This window comes from Narcine bancroftii, chromosome 2 (assembly GCF_036971445.1).
Source record: "Narcine bancroftii isolate sNarBan1 chromosome 2, sNarBan1.hap1, whole genome shotgun sequence".
Taxonomy (NCBI): domain Eukaryota; kingdom Metazoa; phylum Chordata; class Chondrichthyes; order Torpediniformes; family Narcinidae; genus Narcine; species Narcine bancroftii.
This window is the reverse complement of record NC_091470.1, coordinates 162,299,986-162,319,573: the sequence shown is the minus strand read 5'-3', so window position 1 is coordinate 162,319,573 and position 19,588 is coordinate 162,299,986. Positions and strand designations below refer to the sequence as shown.

Here is a 19,588-nt window from a genome sequence, read left to right as displayed (position 1 = left end):
GCTCACCCGTTTACTCCGTGATGTCACAGGGAAATTCCTGGCTGGGTCAATGGGTGGTGCTGCGGGAGGGGTTCAGGTGAAAGAGAGACTGGCATCCGGCAGCAGGGTGGCGGTGTGGAGTGGACTGGCATCCGGGAGTGTTCAGGAGAACTTTAAACAGAAAGTGCTGCTATTTGCATCCTGCCCACACGACCCAGTAATCTCACCTGGGTGTTGCAATTTGAAAGTGCCCAGTGTTTACACAACACAATTAAAGGAAGAGGGCAGTACAGTTAGTGCCACAGTTACAATGCCAGCAACCTGAATCCAAACCCCCCCCCCCCCCCCCCCCCGCTGTCTGCTCTCCCTACGTCTGCATGGGTTTCCTATCCTTCAAAATGTACAGACGGAGGTTGTAATTGGGGCAACACAGGCTCATGGGCCAAAAGGGCCTGTGACCGTGCTGTAGCTCTAAAGTCAAATAAAATTATTTACCGGCAAGTGACACTTCAAAATTCACCAGCTGTAAATCGATAAGCCAGTTCAAGAACTAAATCCACAGTCTCACACAGTGGAAGGAAACACAAGGCAAGATTTATTCAATTTATTGCAGGAAATACAAAAGGAAAAAAAAAGCACTGAACAGGCACTAATTAACTACAAAACCACTTTCTAAACCTAATGATGCCAAAAGGCTAGTCACTGTTAACCAGCATGAAAAGAAAAGGTTCCCTCCCAATCTAACTAAACAAGCTGCTTGGAAAATGTCAAAAATTTGCAAATGTTCAGTTCCTTTATTACTTTTGAGGTGGCAGGGAAGCCATTAACACAACTGTTTTTTTTTGTTTGAAGTGGAATAGTTTCCCCAGGCACAATAGTTATACAATGAACAATTTAGGTTTGCCCTCACTTGGGGGGCCAAAGTAGAACAGCAAGATTCTAGCCCCCACTCCTCCAACAATTCCACCCCCTCCCCCCCAAGGGTTTTGCAGTGTGAGGTTTGGTGAGAAGAGTTTGAACAATAGCTTCAAGTCTCAGTCAACACATTTTAACCAAAAACATTTTTCTCACCCCCCCCAAAAAAAAGAACTTGCTACTTTACCTGAATGTACATCTCTCCAAATGTGAACATATGAAATTGATATTCAAAGTCCAAGTGGACTTCCAATTACAGTATCAAAATTTAAAATGGACACAGTCAAGTTGAAGACATCTGGAGCGAATAACTAGAAATAACCTGTACAAGCACAAGAAATACTCCCCATTCAGTAATAACAAGTGCAGAGGATTACAGGCCGTTTGGCGTACAAGACACTGAACAGCACCAATAGCTGGTCTTTCCACAAGGAGAAACATTCGAGAAAACGAGCCAGGTTTAAACTTCCCAGAGGGATACCCAGACTTCAGCCAGTATCATCGAAACATAGCAGCGACTCCAAAGTTCATCAAGTTGCTTTATTTTTTAGATAGTCTGGGGGAATGCCATGCAACAGTTACAGAAAAGAGGGCGTTCTCACAGCTACTGGGCACAATGCACTCTCTGTGCAACTTGCACCTGCAAAGTTCTGAGGTACATCTATACCCAGTTCTACAGAGTATGGACCTTGGAAACCAGAAGAAAGAAGAGAGAAAAATTTGGGCCAATTTTCACATTTGTCATCTTGAACGTTGGCTGCTGCAGGAAGACACGAATTTAGAAGAGTCACACAGAGTTTTAAGTCTCACTGTAGAAAATGGATCAATTATATAAAAAACACTTTCCCCATTACAGAGCTATCAGCTTTCAGCACAGCGGCTTAGCGAGGTTTTACAATCCCAAGGCCGGGACAGTTAGTCAGATAGCTGGCAAATTAGAACAGGGGAGGGGGGAAAAAAAAGCAAGTGGCTACGAAAATTTATTCAGCGTTTTACTGACCAGAATTTTGTTCCACTCCTGTAAGGGCCGAAATCAGGAAATTTGTAACCTGATGCATTTAAATGCCTGATTGTTTGAGAACAACTTGCACCGTGGTGCAAATTCAAAATTTTTTTTTTGCTCGTTAACTGGCAACAATTTTCAGCTCAAAAGGTGGGTGCATCTTGAAGCACGAGGCTTCAAATCAGTACTGCTAGCACCAACATTGTTGGACCGCCTCCCAATCAGCGGCCGCATCATGGAATGCGTCACCCCAGATATATCCCAAATATAAAATTGCAGCCAAATTGTGGTTCAGTTAAAGCACTATCGTTAGATATATCAGTTTACTAACATCTGAATCCTTCATCTTCACCCAGCTCTGCCTCTCGTTACGTGATTAGAACATCATGGTCCTTCCACCTTATTCAACTTGGCCATCAGACTTCCAGATTTGTTATTCTTTGGGGGGGGGGAAGCTTTTTAAATCCATTTCAAAGAGGGCTGCAAGAACAAGGTTCAGAATCTCAGGGCCACAGTTTTGCATAGATAGAATTAGGTGCATGGGTTACTTTGAAAACCAGAGGTGTTCTGGATGGCCACGCATTGCATTGGCCACCACTGAGAAGTTATCAATATTGCACACATGACAGCTGGCCAGGCCACAAAGCAGTAACATGGAAGAGTTGCCAATGGGCAACAAGCCCTAGAACATTGGTAATTACCAGAGAGAAATAAGAGGTTTATCGGTTTGCTTGGTCTCATTCATGCAGCTCAGCTTAGGAAGGAGGAACCCCTCAGACAAACCAAGACACCAGAATTCAGAACTAAGTAACAAAGGAGCAGCATACAATTTTTTTAAAATGTGAAAAGCTGCTGACCAATGCAACAAGAAAGTCAAAAGGGTTGTAATAGCCCACCTGCTTGCCATCAAGTGTTGAGGCTGAATTCAGGCAAGAGAAACACATTTTCAAAACAGCCTTTCGTTGGGCAAATGATTCCTCATCTAATAAAACAATTTTAAAAAACAGTTCTAACCCATTCTCTGAAATAGCAAAGGTATCAGAATGATCCAGCTGCTAAGCCACTGGAACTCGGTCAAAACGGGAAATGTCATATCCCTTTTTTAAAAACCCTGGTGGTTTCCTTCCCTTGCTTTCCTCAGGACCTTTCAATTCTTTCTGACTGTAGTGTCAATTTCACTCCCTCCACCACACCCTGCACACCCCCCCACCCCACCACAATGGGGGGAAAAAAAAACAGCCAAGGAATGGTTTTATCGCAGCATATTCAAGTATCAGATGGAAAAGTCACAAACAAGCTCTATTGAATGATATCTAACAAATATATCCAAAATGGTAGGGATTTAGGATGATAAAGTTAGTGCACAAAGTTTTGACCTAGATACATCACTGTCCTTTAAAAGAGAGAAAGAGGAGAAAGGGTAGGGTTAGAAAAAATCTTTACCATTAGCTTACAAGTATAGAACTTTTACCCAACATGATATTTAATTAAATGGACTAGGATGGGAACAAAATTACGATTTTACTTAGCATCAGACTAAGCATATCACCAAATCCAGCTTAATATTTCTTAGTAGCAATGAATTGTCCAGAGTTGGCAACAATAAGGCATTTTCACACCACATGCTGTTGATAGCAAGTATATTGTGTTCCTGCTGTCAACAGCAGAACAGCATGGCCCATTGGATGCAACGAAAACAGCCCAAGTGCAGTGGTCAGAAGCATGGAATGCAAGCATTTTTCTAAAGATTCAAAAATGCAGTTCATTAAAACAGAGCAGGTGGATTTCAATGAGGTTTTAATCTTTACTGGAGCACTGTTCCTCCAAAGCTCAAGGGGCAATCTCAACGGAACCTCCCAAATCTTGCCTTGCCCTACAGAAATGTTCTGATAATAAATATGGACTTTTAAAAAAAAAACTGTAGCAGTTAGATGAATTGAAACAAAAGCCCTGCATAAAGAATGAAGAAGAAATTTAGTGAATGACAGATACACAATATCTGGCCTGGCCAGAGGTAAAAAGGTGGAAAAATGCAACTTGCCAGCTTAATAAATTTAGTGCAGTCAATTAAGGTCATGGTTCCAAATGTTTCAGCTTGTGTACACCACTCCTGCTGGCTGACCAATTAAGAGAGCCAAACCCAGGTTTTAAAAAAAATTACAAGGAGTCCCAACACATCAACAGGAAACGGCCATTACTAAACCAACAGTAACTTAATGGCCAAAAAACACAAGTAAAATTAACTATCTGCGGGCATTGTTAAATCATTTGCTCTGGAAACACTACATAGCTGCATTTGTTATCATGTGAGTACCACTAATATTTTGTATGAATTGGAAAATCTCTTTCTAAGATGTTGTCCATTGCCTGGCTCCCCTGTTCAGTGTGTTTTTTTTTGTTTAAATCTCATTGACCAGTGCAATGTAAACTTCAGCTGCCTTTGTTCAAGTGAAGCTTTCATGTCTGGCTGCTCAGGCTACGTCAGATAATCCGCGGGTTATATTCAGGCAATTTCTTAATCCTCTCTTTCTCTGCATCACTTTCATCTCTTGCTATCATCAGTGAATGAGCATGGCCCATAGCAACCTGCAGGGAGAAAAAGCAAGTAACAAGTTATTCCTTACAAAGCACAACTGGGCTCAAGGTGGTGACTGGCAAAGATCTCAAGACTCGCGCTTATACTCCATCTTTCACCTTGTAGCGGTTAGTGCAACGCCGTTACAGCGCCAGCAATCTGGACCGGGGTTTGGATCTGGCTCCGCGTGCGAGGAGTTCGCACGTTCTCTCTGTGACTGCGTGGGTTCTCGTCAGGTGCTCCAGTTTCCTCCCACCCCCTCAAAATGTACTGGTTAATTGGGCTGCAAGGGCTCATGGGCCAAAAGGAGCAGTTATCATGCTGTACGTCCAAATTAAAAATTAGATGTCCCAAAATCTATATGGTATTTTTGAAGTCACATAATGCTGCAGCTAATTAACACCCAGCTGAGTACCCAAAAATAGCAATGATATAATTTAAAAGTTAGACAAGGGGTAAAAAACGTTCTATAAACCATCTCTGATATGGAGAAAAATGTGAGACTTTGATTTGAAGCCCGATCACCTGAGAATGAAAAATTCCCTCCTATTAAAGATTGAGCTCTCAGTTTCTATGGTGGGACTTGAGCACACAACTGTGACATGGTAGCATTAATTCACACTCAAATAAACCAGTACTACTACAGATTCAGAAACATACAGCACAGAAGCGGCCCTTTTGAAGCACCACTCCCCTTCCAACCATGATTCTTTAACACTAAATCCAATTTGAGTGCTTTCCCTCTACCCAAGTACCTGTCCAAAAGACTTAAAACATTGCAATTTTATCTACCTCTGCCATCTCTTCTGGCAACGGATTTGGAAAAAAAACTCCACAGATCTCCATCCACACCCTAGAGCTTTTCTAACAAGATCAAATCACAAGATAAAAAAAACAGAAGCAGTCCCATCAAGCCTGCTCCGCCATTTTAATCATGAACTGATCCATCCTCCCATTCAGTCTTGTTCTCCAGCTTTCTCCCTGTTAACCCTTGATGCCCTAACTAATCAAATACCTGCCAATCTCTGCCTTAAATACACCCAATGACCCCTCTTCACTGCCGCCCACGGCAAACAAGTTAAAAAAAAAAAGAAAAAAAAAAGAAAAAAAAAAAAGAATAAAAAAAGCACTGAAGAAGGATTTTTTAAACCGCATTAAATTGACGACCTTTTATCCTGAAGTTGTGCCCTCTGGTCCTAGACTCCACCATCACGAGGAACATGGAAATGCCATTTTACTAGGTCAAAAAAAATACGAAGAAGCAAACGTTTTCTAGAAGTCTGTGTACATTGATCACACTGTAGTGGAAGATGCACTTTCAACATCACTGAATCTTCTTTAAGATTGCAGCCACCATCTCTAAATTTTATATTCTTTGCTCTAGTTAGAAAAGCTCAAGTCATCCCAGTCGGCAAAGATTAGACAATAGGTGCTTGAGTAGGCCAATTGGCCCGTCAAGTCAGCACTGCCATTTATCGGATCATGGCTGATCTTTCTTTTTCAATAACCAACCCCAACCATATCCCTATAACCCTCAACTCCCCTGCCCACAAGAGCCTTATCCAACTCATATCTATCCAGCAAATCCACCCCCACCACCCCCTGTGGCAATGCATTCCACAGATCCACAATTCTCTTGGTAAAAAAAATTTCCTCATTTCTGTCTTAAATGGCCTTCCCTGTATTCTTCTTTCCTTTCAGTTTGATATAATTGCTCTTAGAATTCCTTGAAGTTTTCATTGATTTCTGTTGGGTTATATGTAATTTGTTTGTCCTTTTTCCTTGATGCCAATACCGTTCTTTTAGCTTGTTCTGTTTTAAGCTGCCAAGCTAGTATTTTGTGCGTTTTTTCTCCTAGCTCATAATACTTCTGCTTTATTTTCATTATGTTCTTCTCCACCTTGTACGTTTGTAGTGTTTCATATTTTATTTTTTTGTCCACCAATTCTCTTCTTTTTGTTGTATCTTCCCTTGTTGCTAATTCTTTTTCTGTACTTGCTATTTCCCTTTCCAGCTGTTCTATTTCCCGATTGTAGTCCTTCTTCATCTTAGTTACATAACTTATTATCTGCCCTCTGATGAAGGCTTTCATTGCATCCCATAGTATAAATTTATCTTTCACTGATTCTGTATTTATTTCAAAGTACATTTTAATTTGACGCTCAATGAATTCTCTAAAATCCTGCCTTTTAAGTAGCATGGAGTTTAATCTTCATCTATACATTCTCATTGGGATGTCCTCCAGCTCTATTGCTAATAACAGGGCTGAGTGATCCGATAACAATCTAGCTTTATATTCCGTTTTCCTAACTCTCCCTTGGATATGGGCTGACAACAGGAACAGGTCAATCCTTGTCTACTCGAATAATATGAGTATTCCTTCCCCTTTGGGTGTTGTCTCCTCCATATATCCATAAATTGCATTTCCTGCATTGATTTAACCATAAATTTGGTTACTTTGTTCTTTCTGCTAGTCTTTTGTTCAGTTTTATCCATCTTTGAATCCAAATCAAGGTTGAAGTCCCCTCCTATCAATATATTCCCCTGCATATCCAATCTTCAAAAAGATATATTGCATAAACTTTTGATCTTCTTCATTAGGTGCATATATATTGACCAAATTCCAGAGTTCTGAATATATCTGACATTTTAACACTACATACCTCCCTGCTGGATCTATTATTTCCTCTTCTATTTTGATTGGTACATTTTTATTGATTAATATAGCTACTCCTCTGGCTTTTGAATTATACGATACTGCCGTTACGTGCCCTACCCAGTCTCTCCTTAATCTCTTGTGTTCCACTTCAGTTAGATGAGTTTCCTGCACGAATGCTATATCTATTTTTTCAGTAAATTTAATAGCCTCTTCCTTTTAATTGGGTTATGTATTTCATTAATATTTAGTCATATAGTTCAACATGGCTAGTTCATACTTTATTTACATCTCATTTCCACTTCCTCATCACCACCTTTCCCCATTTTCATTTCTGTTTTCTTTTTTTGAACGCACCGTATGACAACACTTCTAACCCAAAATATTTCAACCATTCCCATATCTAAAATTCCCTTAACCCCAAGTGTGTCCCCCCCCCCCCCCCTCTGAGTCGCCCCTTGTCCCTTGCTGGGCAACTACAACTCCCCTCTACTTTCTGACTGCGAACCCGTTCGCAAGTGTCAACTGATTTCGAAGTTACTGTTATTTCTCTCCCACCCAACCCCCCTCCAGAAAAGACTTTTATCTTCCCATTATAACAAAGATCCTCCTCATTTCTTCTATTTTTCTTTCTGGTTATTTATTTATTAATTAATTTTTTTTTTAAACCCCCTCCTCTCCCCCCCCCCCCTTCTCACTTACTTCCCTCCTTTAGTTCTTACTTATACATTATTTTTACTTCTTTATATGTAGTTTGTCGTCATTCTTTGTTCTTGTTACATCTCTCTGTCTTGCAGGTGTTCTGCAAATTCTCTTGCTTTCTCCGGATCCGAGAACAGTCTGGTTTGCTGCCCCGGGATAACTATTTTAAGCACCGTTGGATATCTTAACATAAATTTATAGCCTTTCAATAACCAACCCCATAGGATCAATTTTGCTGCGTTAAACTCCTTCCTCTTCAAGAGCTCAAAATTTATGTCTGAGTAGAAAAAATTTTTTTGACCTTTGTATTCCAGTGGTTTTTTGTCTTCTCTCATTTTATTCCTTGCCTTCTCCATTATATTTTCTCTTGTCGTGTATCTCAGGAATTTTACTAAAATGGATCTTGGTTTTTGTTGTGACTGTGGTTTCAGGGCTAGTGTTCTGTGTGCCCTTTCTATGTCCATTCCTTCCTGCATTTCTGGCATTCCCAGAACCTTTGGGATCCATTCTTTTATAAATTCTTTCACATCTTTGCCTTCTTCATCTTCCTTGAGGCCCACTATCTTTATATTATTTCGCCTACTGTAGTTTTCCATTATATCCATCTTCTGAGCTAACAACTCCTGTGTTTCTTTAACTTTATCACTTCCTTCCAATTTTCTTTTTAAGTTGTTCACTTCCATTTCTACCGCCATTATACGTTCTTCCACATTTTCTAATCTTTTCCCTACATTTGTTATGACCAGCTCTATTCTACTCATTTTTTCTTCTGTACTTTTCATTTTTTTTATTTCACTAAATTCTAGTGTCAGCCATTCTCTTAATGCTTTCATATGTTCTTGAAATTTTTTTTAATCTATGTACTGTCCATTCATTTTACCTCCTATTCCTCTGTGCAGAGCTTGGTGTTCTCCTTCTCCTGTGTCTACTCTTGGGTTTGTGTCTTCTATTTCTCTTCCTTGTATCTGTGTCTCTTCTGACTTTGTTGAGCTGCTTGTCTCAGTTTTTTGGGTATTTTTTTTTTCCATGGTTTCTTGATGTTGGTCCTCTTCTTCTGGGTTGGTTATCTGTTGTGTCTCTAGTTTCCTTTTTTCATTCTCACCCCTCCCCTTCCCATTGTTTTCTTTATCTTCCAGCTGGGAGCCCTGCTGTCGGGCCTCTCTCAGCTGTTCGTGTTCTGGAGTTTCACTCCAGAGCTGGTCCCTACCCCCGTTGGTGTTGTCTTTGTCATGCGCATTGCGCACCTCTGTTTGGCTCTGTGAGCCATCTTTGCAGTCCTGCAGTCGGTGGGTCGCGACCCTGCGGAGTCTCCACTAACCCCATGGAGTGGGCTCCTCTTTCCACGGTGGGTCCCTGCTTTTTCATGCAGGTGAGGCCTTCACCTGTCTCTTCTGGCGTCTTTCTTTCTTCTTTTCTTCCCATTGTTTTTGGCTTTTCTTTCTTAGGTGCCATTTTATCCACACCTTTATTTTTTATTTGTTGTGATTTGTGTCTGGGGCTTTTCTTTTTTTTCCCCCACTTTTTTCCTTCTTTTCTGGAGAGGGCTGGAATTCTCCTATCGGCCACTACTCCATCACGTGACTCTTCCGCCTTCCCTGTATTCTTAAATTATGCCCTCTAGTCCTAGTCTCACCCATCATTGGGAACATGTGCTCTGATTTCACCCTGTCAAGCCCTTTGATAATCAAATACCTCAATCATGTCTCCCCTCATCCTTCTAAACTCCATCGCATATAGTCCAAGTCTTTCTAACCTATCTGCATATGACAATCCTGCCACCCCAGGCCTCCGCTGCACTCCCTCTATAGCAAGTACGTCCTTTCTTAAATATGGGGACAAGAACTGGATGCAATATTCCAGGTAAGGTCTCACCAGGGCCCTGTACAACTGCAGGAGGGCTTCCCTACTCCTATACTCCAATCCCCTCTTTATAAAAGCCAACATACCGTTCGCCTTCTTCACTGCTTGCAGAACCTGCTCGCTTGTTTTCAATGACTGGTGAACAAGTACACCCAGATCCCTTTGCATTACCCCACTCCCTAGCTTAACCCCATTTAAATAATATTCTGCTCTCTTGTTTCTGCCTCCAAAATGGACAACCTCGCATTTACTCACATTAAACTTCGTCTGCCATCTTTCCGCCCACTCCCCTAAACTATCCAAGACCCCCTACAAATTCCTGACATCCTCCTCGCATTTCACACTACCACCCAGTTTAGTGTCATCTGCGAATTTGCATATGTAGTTATTTATCCCCTCATCCAAATCATTTACATAAATGATAAACAACTGAGGGCCCAACACCGACCCCTGCGGGACCCCATTCGTCACATCTGCCATCCAGAAAATGACTCGTTTATCCGAACCCTTTGTTTCCTATTTCTCAGCCAACTATCTATCTATGACAGAATCCTACCCCCCGATACCATGCTCTTTGATTTTGCAAACTAGCCTCCTGTGTGGGACTTTATCAAAGGCTTTTTGGAAGTCCAAGTACACCACATCCACTGGCAATCCCGAGTCCACCCTCCTTGTTACGTCCTCAAAAGATTTATGCCATATATCCTAATATTCTTGACAGTTTGAAGGTAAAAAATAAATTAAAGGAGGTTCCCTTACCTGCTCAATATAAACACCATCCAAGGTCTTTATCTCCTGTGCGGTAGTGGAGGATTTTGGTTTGTTATCTCCATAGCCCTGCAAAATTAGTTTATTATGGTTTTTAGAATACAATGTCAGGAAAATCACAGAAAAAAAATTAACATAAATACTGTCCGTGCGGCCGTTCACACTGGGCGCCTTTTTAGACTGCAAGTACCCGATGTAACAGTCCCGATGGTTGGACGTGCAGTTGAGTGGATGACCAACAACGAATCTTCCCGGTACAATTTACACTTCAGGCTTCCTCCAAGAAGTTGTAGGGGTCCTACAAGGATAAATCACGGGGCAGGAATTGACTCAAATTTCCTGCACGTTCCTTTTTGGACTCCCCGTGTAGCAGCAAAATTCCTGTATTGTGCCGTTACACATCTGGTTTCAGATTATACCAGGACCATCATATGCAGCCCCACCAAGAAAGGTACCTCATCCTATAAACAATCAAGCAAGTCTACCAATGGTGGGGTTGAGCACAAAACACAAGTGTGCTGGAGAAGGTCATGCACAGCATCCATAGGATCCAAAGGCTCGAGCCCTTTGACAGGCATGAAGGGGGCACATGCCCAAAACGTTGGTTACCCTTTACTTTACCCTTAGATGTTGCATGGCCTGCTGAGTTTCTCCAGCACATCTGTGTATTGCCTTAGAAACAAGCTAAAAGGTATGAATATTATAAATCGGACACAAAATACATCTCTTGCATACTATTTGTTTAAATCGTGGTAAAAAGAAATCTATTTAAAATGGATTACCATTTGGTTGTGGTGTCAGTCAAGGCTGTAGGTGGTTTAAAATGGTACATTACAGTTCCACCATTGATATTAGTTGGAAAATATGAACACTGTCCTTGCCTTTCCAGAGGGTTGCCACCAGATGTCTCCTGAAAAGCAACAAAACAGTCTCCAAAAATCCCTCCCTATTCCATGGCATAAAATGTAGCCTAAATTTTAGCTTCTTCCTTCACTGCTCGTTTCTAAATCTCCACCAAATTCTTCAAACTATTCCAACATCTTTTGAATAGCACTGGAGGTTTTAAATAAAAGTAAATTTAAATTGTATAAATAGCACAGCATAGAGGTTGTCCTCAACTTCTGATGATGCGGTGACGTTCCAGCACTCCCATCGAATGTCAAAAAGCGTTGAAAAAGGAGAGTGGGATTTGTGTGGGGAGAGAGAAGGGCAGTGCAGGGACCAGCACTGGGCTGTGAGGAGAGAGCGGGGCAGTGGAATCAGTGTGGAGACCGGCACTGGGCTGTGAGGAGAGAGCAGGGCAGTGGAATCAGTGTGAGGAACACCACTGGGTTGTGAGGAGAGAGCAGGGCAGTGGAATCAGTGTGGGGACCAGCTCTGGGCTGTGAGGAGAGAGCAGGGCAGTGGAATCAGTGTAGGGACCAGCACTGGGCTGTGAGGAGAAAGCAGGGCAGCGGAATCAGTGTGGGGATCGGCACTGGGCTGTGAGGAGAAAGCAAGGCAGTGCAGTGGAATCAGTGTGGGGACCGGCACAGGGCTGTGGGGAGAGACTGACAATTCAAGGTACAGTACGGATTCAAACCATCGTAACTTTGAAAAATCTTTTGGACCATCACAAGTCGTGGAGTATTTGTAGCTGGAAATTTTTACCAATGATTTACAACCCTGTTGATAATCTAAATGAAGGTCAGAAGTGGGTACATTTCTCTTGCTACATTCCCCTTCCACATTTACAAACTCTTTCAAACTCACCATTATAATCAGCACTCTGGAAACAGAGGCAAAAGGCCAGCATCACTGTGGAGGCACTTATTTAGCCACAACTCTTCCCACCTGATCTGAGCACCACACAAAATAGGCCAATACAGGTGCCTGAAGCAAGGGGAACTTAAGATCTTTAAAATCTTCTTCCAGACGTGCACACCCAGCATTTTCTATTTATAAATGACCCCTCTCACCTCGATTCAAAATTGTTCCTTCACCAACACACCTCTCCACCCCCAACCCAACATTGCAGTAGCACCGATTTTCAAGCCATAATCCTCCCCCCCCCCGCCCACATCAAATGACTCCCTCATTCATTAAAGCTTAATCGGAAGGTTGCACCAAGAGTGCAAACCAACGTTAACTCTGCAGATTCAATGGAGGCACCAGAATAACTTAATTAAACTAACATGGATTTATTCCAGGTTTTTTTTTTTGGGGGGGGGGGGGTGGTAGGGAGAAGGTTGAGAAATAAATCCTATTAGAATTAGATGGAAGATCTCCAAAGATTCTCAACAAGCCCACAGCAATCCATTAGATTATGATGTGGCCTTGAGTCAACATACTAGCATAGTAAGTTTACACTATGGTTCAGGGTGAAGGACAAAGAAGTCTTCTGACTCTCAGAGTACCAGATCCAAGTCAGAATGGTTCCTTGCAATAGAGGCAGAGTTCATTATGGCTCGACAATCAGCTTGAACCTCAACCCCATATACGTGGATATTATTAATCATTTTAAACAAACGTAAAGACACCATTCGCCATCATGCCATTGCATTGATTCACGATTAAGTTCTTTCCCATCACAAGGTCCTCATTTAGGGACCCAACAGTATCAGACAGATGTTTTCGCTGTAAGAAGGAAACAGGAACAACAGTGCATGCAACTTGGGCATGTGAGAAAGTGGAAAAGTTTTGGGAAGATCTAAACCAGGTATTAAATAAAATCACAAAAAGTAACATACCAAAAAACCCAGAGATATTTCTTCTAAGTAATATAAGAAGTAAAGAACTTGGACTTGATTTGGATGGAGCACAAAAAAGATTTATTATGATAGCCTTAGCTGTAGCAAAAAAAATGTATTATGTCAACCTGGAAATTAGAAGATAGCCTGAGAGTACAGCAATGGTACATAGAAATGAATCAATGTATTCCATTGGAAAAAATAACATACAATTTAAGAAATAACATCACAGTATTCGAACAAATTTGGGAACCGTACATGGAACGCAATAGAGAAGTCCTACCGTGGACCTCCACCACCTAAAACGACAGATGGAGAAGACGACGAAAGGAACTGACCCAGTGTGTAAAAGTGGAAGACACACATTTCTTGTTTATTTTCATTGCGTGACGACGTTGTTTAATGGGTTTAATGTATCATCTAGGTTGAACGTTGAGTGAGTGGGGAGGGGGAGGTTGAGGGAGGGAGGGAGGGGGGGAAAATGACACTGTGTATATTCAAGAGGGAAATGTCTGTGTACTTTGGTCAATATGGTGTGAAAAATTTAAAAAAAACAAGGTTCTCATTTACTTGCTCTACAATTGAAGTCACCCCAAGAGTAGACCAGAAAACTTAATCGCATTTTTTAAAAAAGAGCTGATCTCACTTCATTTTCAATGGTTAATTGGTACATTTTCCCCCTTCTGATCACACCAAGCTTAAAGTGTAGTTTTTGAGAGGTCACGAGTCCAAAATGTTCTTGCGTGCAACCGAGCTCAGAAAGGTCTCCGTTTTCAAGCTCCAGTTACATTCTTACCGCCACAGTTCTTACCGCTATGGCACTTACCAGCTCTCCAAAGGTAGGTGATGGTCCCCAGCTGATGGTGCTCTCATCCGCCGCCACAATTATGCTGCTTTTCCTGCAAACAAAAAGACAATCCACACTATTGAAAACATCCCCTGTCAAGCCTCGCTCGGTATTCACCAACCTGAACAAGCAAAACAGCATAACCAGGCTTTTCGTTTTCCAGACCCGATTTCTGTCTCAGGGGCTCAAACAAGCCGTTGCCTGCAATCCCCTCTCTTGCACGATGATCATCTCCCCTTGACTCTCCCAACACCCACCCAGCAGGCTACTTGCAGTAGCCAATTTACCGATCAACACATCTTTGGGAAGTGGGAAGAAAACAAAGCAGCAGGCAGAATCCCCATTGGTCAGAGGGAAAGGACAACACGCCGCTAAAGCAGCAGGTTGGTCAAGGTTGAGCCAAGGTCACTGGGGCAGTGATGTAGCAGGTTGATTGTGCCACTTTTTTTTTTTATCTGCCATTCCACAGCATTCACCCAATAAATTGCCTGCCACTTCCAACCGGTCACTCAAACCTCGGTTTGTGGCATTCTGCATTTTAACGAGGCCCAAGGCAAAAGTTGACGATTAACCATTTCATCTTCCATCTTGCCATGCTGCAACCAAATAAGGAACTCTTCAAATCTTATGCACCCCATTCTTTGCTTGCATGAGAAAAAGCTTTATATTGACCTTCTGGACATTTTCAAGTCAGCCAGAGCAGACATTACCGACAAACCATAATCTGACCTCAACTTCTGCTTAGCTGCCATATTGCCATCAACTTTCACCCAACCAAATGTTTCGGTCTTACCCAATGCCCTCCCATACCTTCTCTGCTACCTTCATTAACCCTTTTCTCATAGAGTTGTGATGAAGTGCTCTGGACTGGAAACATCTGAACTTTCTAATTCTAATGCTGCTCATTAGAATTTTTCCCCTGCAATGGCAGTGGTTTTCAGTGCCGCCTCATTGATTGACATGCCACCTTTTACCTTGGTCATTCCTTTCAAAAACATTCTGTGTGTAAGATGCGCTGCAGGCACTCTCGAACCCACGACTTCTTAGGCCTGACATGTGGGAGAAGGTTTCATCATTTCTGTGACTCCCTGCACTTCCCGCCATCTCCCCCCAACTCCAAAATCCCTCCCACCCTACCATCAAGTCCAAATTCTGGAAGCACATGAACTAAATGGACTGAAAGTGACACCAATTAAAGATCAGTCTCAACTACAGTGCCAGCAATCTGAAATTTAAAAAAGTTTTAAGATTTAACATTAGGAATTCCACTTTGCTGGTAGGTATTTAAGTATTTTTTTTAATCCAAACATGGAAAAGCGAATGGCTTAGATAATTGTTGTGGGTCAGTGGCAAATAAAATCCTTTTAGTCCAGATGACCAAGTCAAAAATGAGAAGCTTCAATTAAGAATTTGTATTTCACTGTCTAGCAACCTCCGACTCACCCACTGGAAAGGCTCCGAACCTCCGACTCACCCACTGGAAAGGCGCCGAACCTCCGACTCACCCACTGGAAAGGCGCCGAACCTCCGACTCACCCACTGGAAAGGCGCCGAACCTCCGACTCACCCACTGGAAAGGCGCCGAACCTCCGACTCACCCACTGGAAAGGCGCCGAACCTCCGACTCACCCACTGGAAAGGCTCCGAACCTCCGACTCACCCACTGGAAAGGCTCCGAACCTCCGACTCTCCCACTGGAAAGGCTCCGAACCTCCGACTCACCCACTGGAAAGGCTCCGAACCTCCGACTCACCCACTGGAAAGGCTCCGAACCTCCGACTCACCCACTGGAAAGGCTCCGAACCTCCGACTCACCCACTGGAAAGGCTCCGAACCTCCGACTCACCCACTGGAAAGGCTCCGAACCTCCGACTCACCCACTGGAAAGGCTCCGAACCATCTACTCACCCACTGGAAAGGCTTCGAACCTTCCACCCACACAGGTCCTGCACCACTTTGGGATACATTGTGGAATCACGGGAGGTGTTGGTTGCACCCCAGAAGAACAAGCCTCCTATGTGGGGGGGGGGGGGGGGAAAGAAAGGAAAAGAAAAATAAATCCAACTTCTCCAGTGATTCTATCTGGATATTTTTTGGAAAAAAAAGGGCTTGCATCGCATTAATAAAAGCTTGATATGCAAGAATGAGGTCAAAATTGAAAACTTTTGTGTTTATATTCAAACATTTTCTTTCCACTCACATAGCACCTTAAATAATTCCTGTGCCATAGGTGCCATAGTAAGGGATTACTAAGGTGGTACATGAGTGTAAAGAAAGTTTGAAGAAAAACTGTTTTAATCTTAACTCATTGACTCGTTATGTGCACGGTTTCAGAACTCCAAAGGAAATGGCCCAATGACAACTTTTCTCAAGATATTTCAGTAACAATTGGGTCCAGAGCAGTGGTTCTAAACCTTCCCTTCCCACTCACATACCAGCTTAAGCAATATCTTGCTAATCACAGAGCACCCCATGACATAGGGATTACTTAAAGTGGTAAGTGAGTGGAAGGAAAAAAGGTTGAGAACCACTGCTTTAGAGTACATCTTTGAATTACAATAACTACATCAGCAAACAACAGCAGCATGTTTATTCAAAGGAAGAGCCCTGAACAATAAATTTGACAAAGCCATCAAGTTCATTAACTTGGTAATATTTAACCAATACTGGCCCCAAAATAATGCTGTGAAATTATTCAATAAATTGACCATTCAAAAATACAATATTCCTTTCTGAAGCAAAGGGGCGAGAGTGAAATTTACGCATAATCTGAAGCAGTGGTTCTCAACCCCTTTCTTTCCACTCACATACAAGTAATCCCTACGCCATTGGTGCTCGGTGATTAGCAAGGGAATGTGAGTGGGAAGGGAAGGTTGAGAACCACTGCTCTAGACCCAATTGTTACTGAAATAGTTTGCTTGAGAAAAATGGCCATTTCCTTTGGAGTTATGAAACCACGCACATAACGAGTCACTGAGGGCCGATTAAAACAATGGTTTTCAAATTTTATCTTTCCACCCACATACTACCTTAAGCAATCACAGAGCACCTTTGACGTAGGGGAACATCTCAAAGTCTATCGCACCATAAGAATTACTTCTGAGCTGCAGTCCCTGCTATGTAGGCAAACAGTGCTGCCAGTCAAACAGGAGCCAAAATTATAATAATTAGCCATTTAATAAGCACTTAATTATGACACTTCTTTGCAAAAATTTGCAGTAAGGACCCAAACAGATTGGATCAGTGGTGACTCATATCAGTTACTGAGACGTTCTTAGCTTCCTGGTTTAGCATACAAATGAACAATAGAATGCTGAACAGAATCACGCCAGTCGAGATTTACTGTATGTGCCCCTGTACAAGGACGACCTGCATTTCTGCCTAAAATTATGCTTTTGAGCGATAACCTTTACATAAGATGCCCATGTTCTCCCATCCACCCACCAAAAATCTAGCACTTACCGCTGACCAGTGGATGCTATTAAAAGTAAAACACATTTTAATTGTCACTTAAAGGTTGATATTTACACATTTTAAAATAAACCACTGAGAGCTCCTCTAACTGGGCGTTTTGAGCCTGTACAGAGACATCACAAATAACTAACAGGCCATGCATGAGATCGCAACAGAATCAGGAAGATGGCAGGGGTGTCGAGGTATGGTTGTAAGAAAGACCCTTTGTATAGGATGACCCTGATTTTAAGGTGAAATTCTTAAGTTTCGAAGACTGTCCTATATTTTGAGAAAGAAAGTAAACATTTAAAGCATGTCACCCTTATTACATCTGAGGCTTGAAGTACACTATTAGTGTGACAAACATTGGCATCTTAGTAGAAACAGAAAACAAAGACTATCCACACATACATGCTACAGACAAAAACTGCTGGAAACGATGAGGCAGAATGCAGATGGGAGAATCTGGCTGTGTAGAACTCCTTGGTGCCAGAACAACAATCTTGCTCTCAATGGCACCAAGGAGCTCATTTTTGATTTTAGGGAGGAGAAACCATGGGTCCATACACCCATTCACATTGATGGGATGGAGGTGGAGAGGGTGAGAATCGCCAAGCTCTTGGGAGCCCATGTTTCAAACCATCTATCCTGGAGCCAGCACACTGAGGGACACCGACACCTTTACTTTGAGTCGGAGGAGATTTGGCACCTTGTCAGATACTGTTAAACTTCTACAGGTTGCACTATAGAACAGAGACTGACAGACCACATCACAGCCTGGTTTGGGAATTCCAATGCCCAGGAATGCTGAAGGCTCCAGAAGGAAACAAACAAAGCCAGGTCTATTAGAAGCTCCAACTCGCACCCACTGAAGGCATCCGTGTGATATGTTACCTCAAGAAGACACCCCCCCCCCCCATTCACCTTGATCATCACCTCTTCTCGCTGCTATGACTGGTGCACCACTCTCTGATATGGGCGTGTCAATGCACAACACAGGAACAGGCTATAGAGGGTTGTAAACTCAGCCAGACTCATCACAGGGATCAGTTTCCACTCCAAAGAGGACATCTACAAGAGACAGTCTTAAATTTGACAAAAATCTCAATCCTCAAGGACCTTCACCATCCAGCCTCTTCACACAGCTAACAACCGGAAGAAGGCACAGGAGCCAGAGGACGAAAACCGAGCTTCTTCCCCACTACCGTTGATTTCTAACCAGGCAATGAACAGACACTACTTCACTTTCTCCTATTTTTCCTCCAATTTATTTATCAGGCACGTGAGTGAGGTCAAAGAAAAGAGCAGAGTGCTTGCGCAAGGCCATCAGCGGGGGTCAAGGGGGTGCAGTACCCCCTTACCGAGCCGGGCGGGCGCACTTGGAAGGTACCCCCCCCATTTGAAAATTTACACACAAAATTACCAGTTTCAAGCCTCTTTTATTGCATTTCAAAGTAAAATCGGATGTTACAAAATAATGTCAATAATATTGACTTTGAAAATGTTTATCTTTACATTGATTTGTCAATTTATTCTTTTCCTTCTCCATGCCTTTTTGTTACCTTCATGGTGTGTTCACTTCTTTATTTCCCCTGTGTTCCCGGTCACAATGACCACGTCGCCGCTTCGATCCCCCCCCACGCCCGTGTTCCTGCTCACGATGACTATGCCGCCGCTTTATTCCTGACTTTTAAAAAAAATTCCAGCCACTACTGATCACCAACACCTCCCCTCCGAGATTCCTGCAGATCCCCGCCAGGAGCCCGAGGTCCACTGCACTTCAGCTCAAAGATAGCAGTGAGAAGACTGATGGGCCCCCAATCCAAGCTCCTGAACGCAGAAATCATTCAAAAAACGCACAGAACAGTTCCACAACAGTTTCTTTCCAACAGTAAATTGGGCTCTCACATCTCCCCTTGTTATACTAATCTGGACGGCTCCAACACCACAGAAGGGTTCTCTGCAATATTGACAAGTCACTATTTTTGCACGAGGAGGAATTGCATAGCATCTATTTTGTATATTTGTCTTTTTAATTTAATTTAATTTAGTGCAAGGTTTATTTTTTAAAGTACCAAAAAGAATAGCAAGAAAGAATTTG

The 19,588-nt window shown here is 42.5% G+C and overlaps 1 protein-coding gene across 4 annotated transcripts in view; it reads right to left on the bottom strand.

The window, feature by feature from the left end:
• Window positions 1–568: 568 nt before the first annotated feature.
• rcc2 (regulator of chromosome condensation 2) overlaps window positions 569–19,588 on the bottom strand; it is a 53,639-nt gene continuing 34,619 nt past the window's right edge. For 3 of the 4 annotated variants that reach the window (XM_069918996.1, XM_069918998.1, XM_069918999.1), the window contains exons 9-12: window positions 15,943–16,048; window positions 14,014–14,086; window positions 10,450–10,527; window positions 569–4,483 (exon numbers count right to left, since the gene is read on the bottom strand). In XM_069918996.1, coding sequence (XP_069775097.1) covers window positions 4,379–4,483; window positions 10,450–10,527; window positions 14,014–14,086; window positions 15,943–16,048 — 362 coding nt within the window. In that variant the 3' untranslated portion in view covers window positions 569–4,378. Of the gene's footprint in view, window positions 4,484–10,449; window positions 10,528–11,240; window positions 11,369–14,013; window positions 14,087–15,942; window positions 16,049–19,588 lie in introns of all 4 variants that reach the window. The other variant, XM_069918997.1, reaches the window with a different exon arrangement.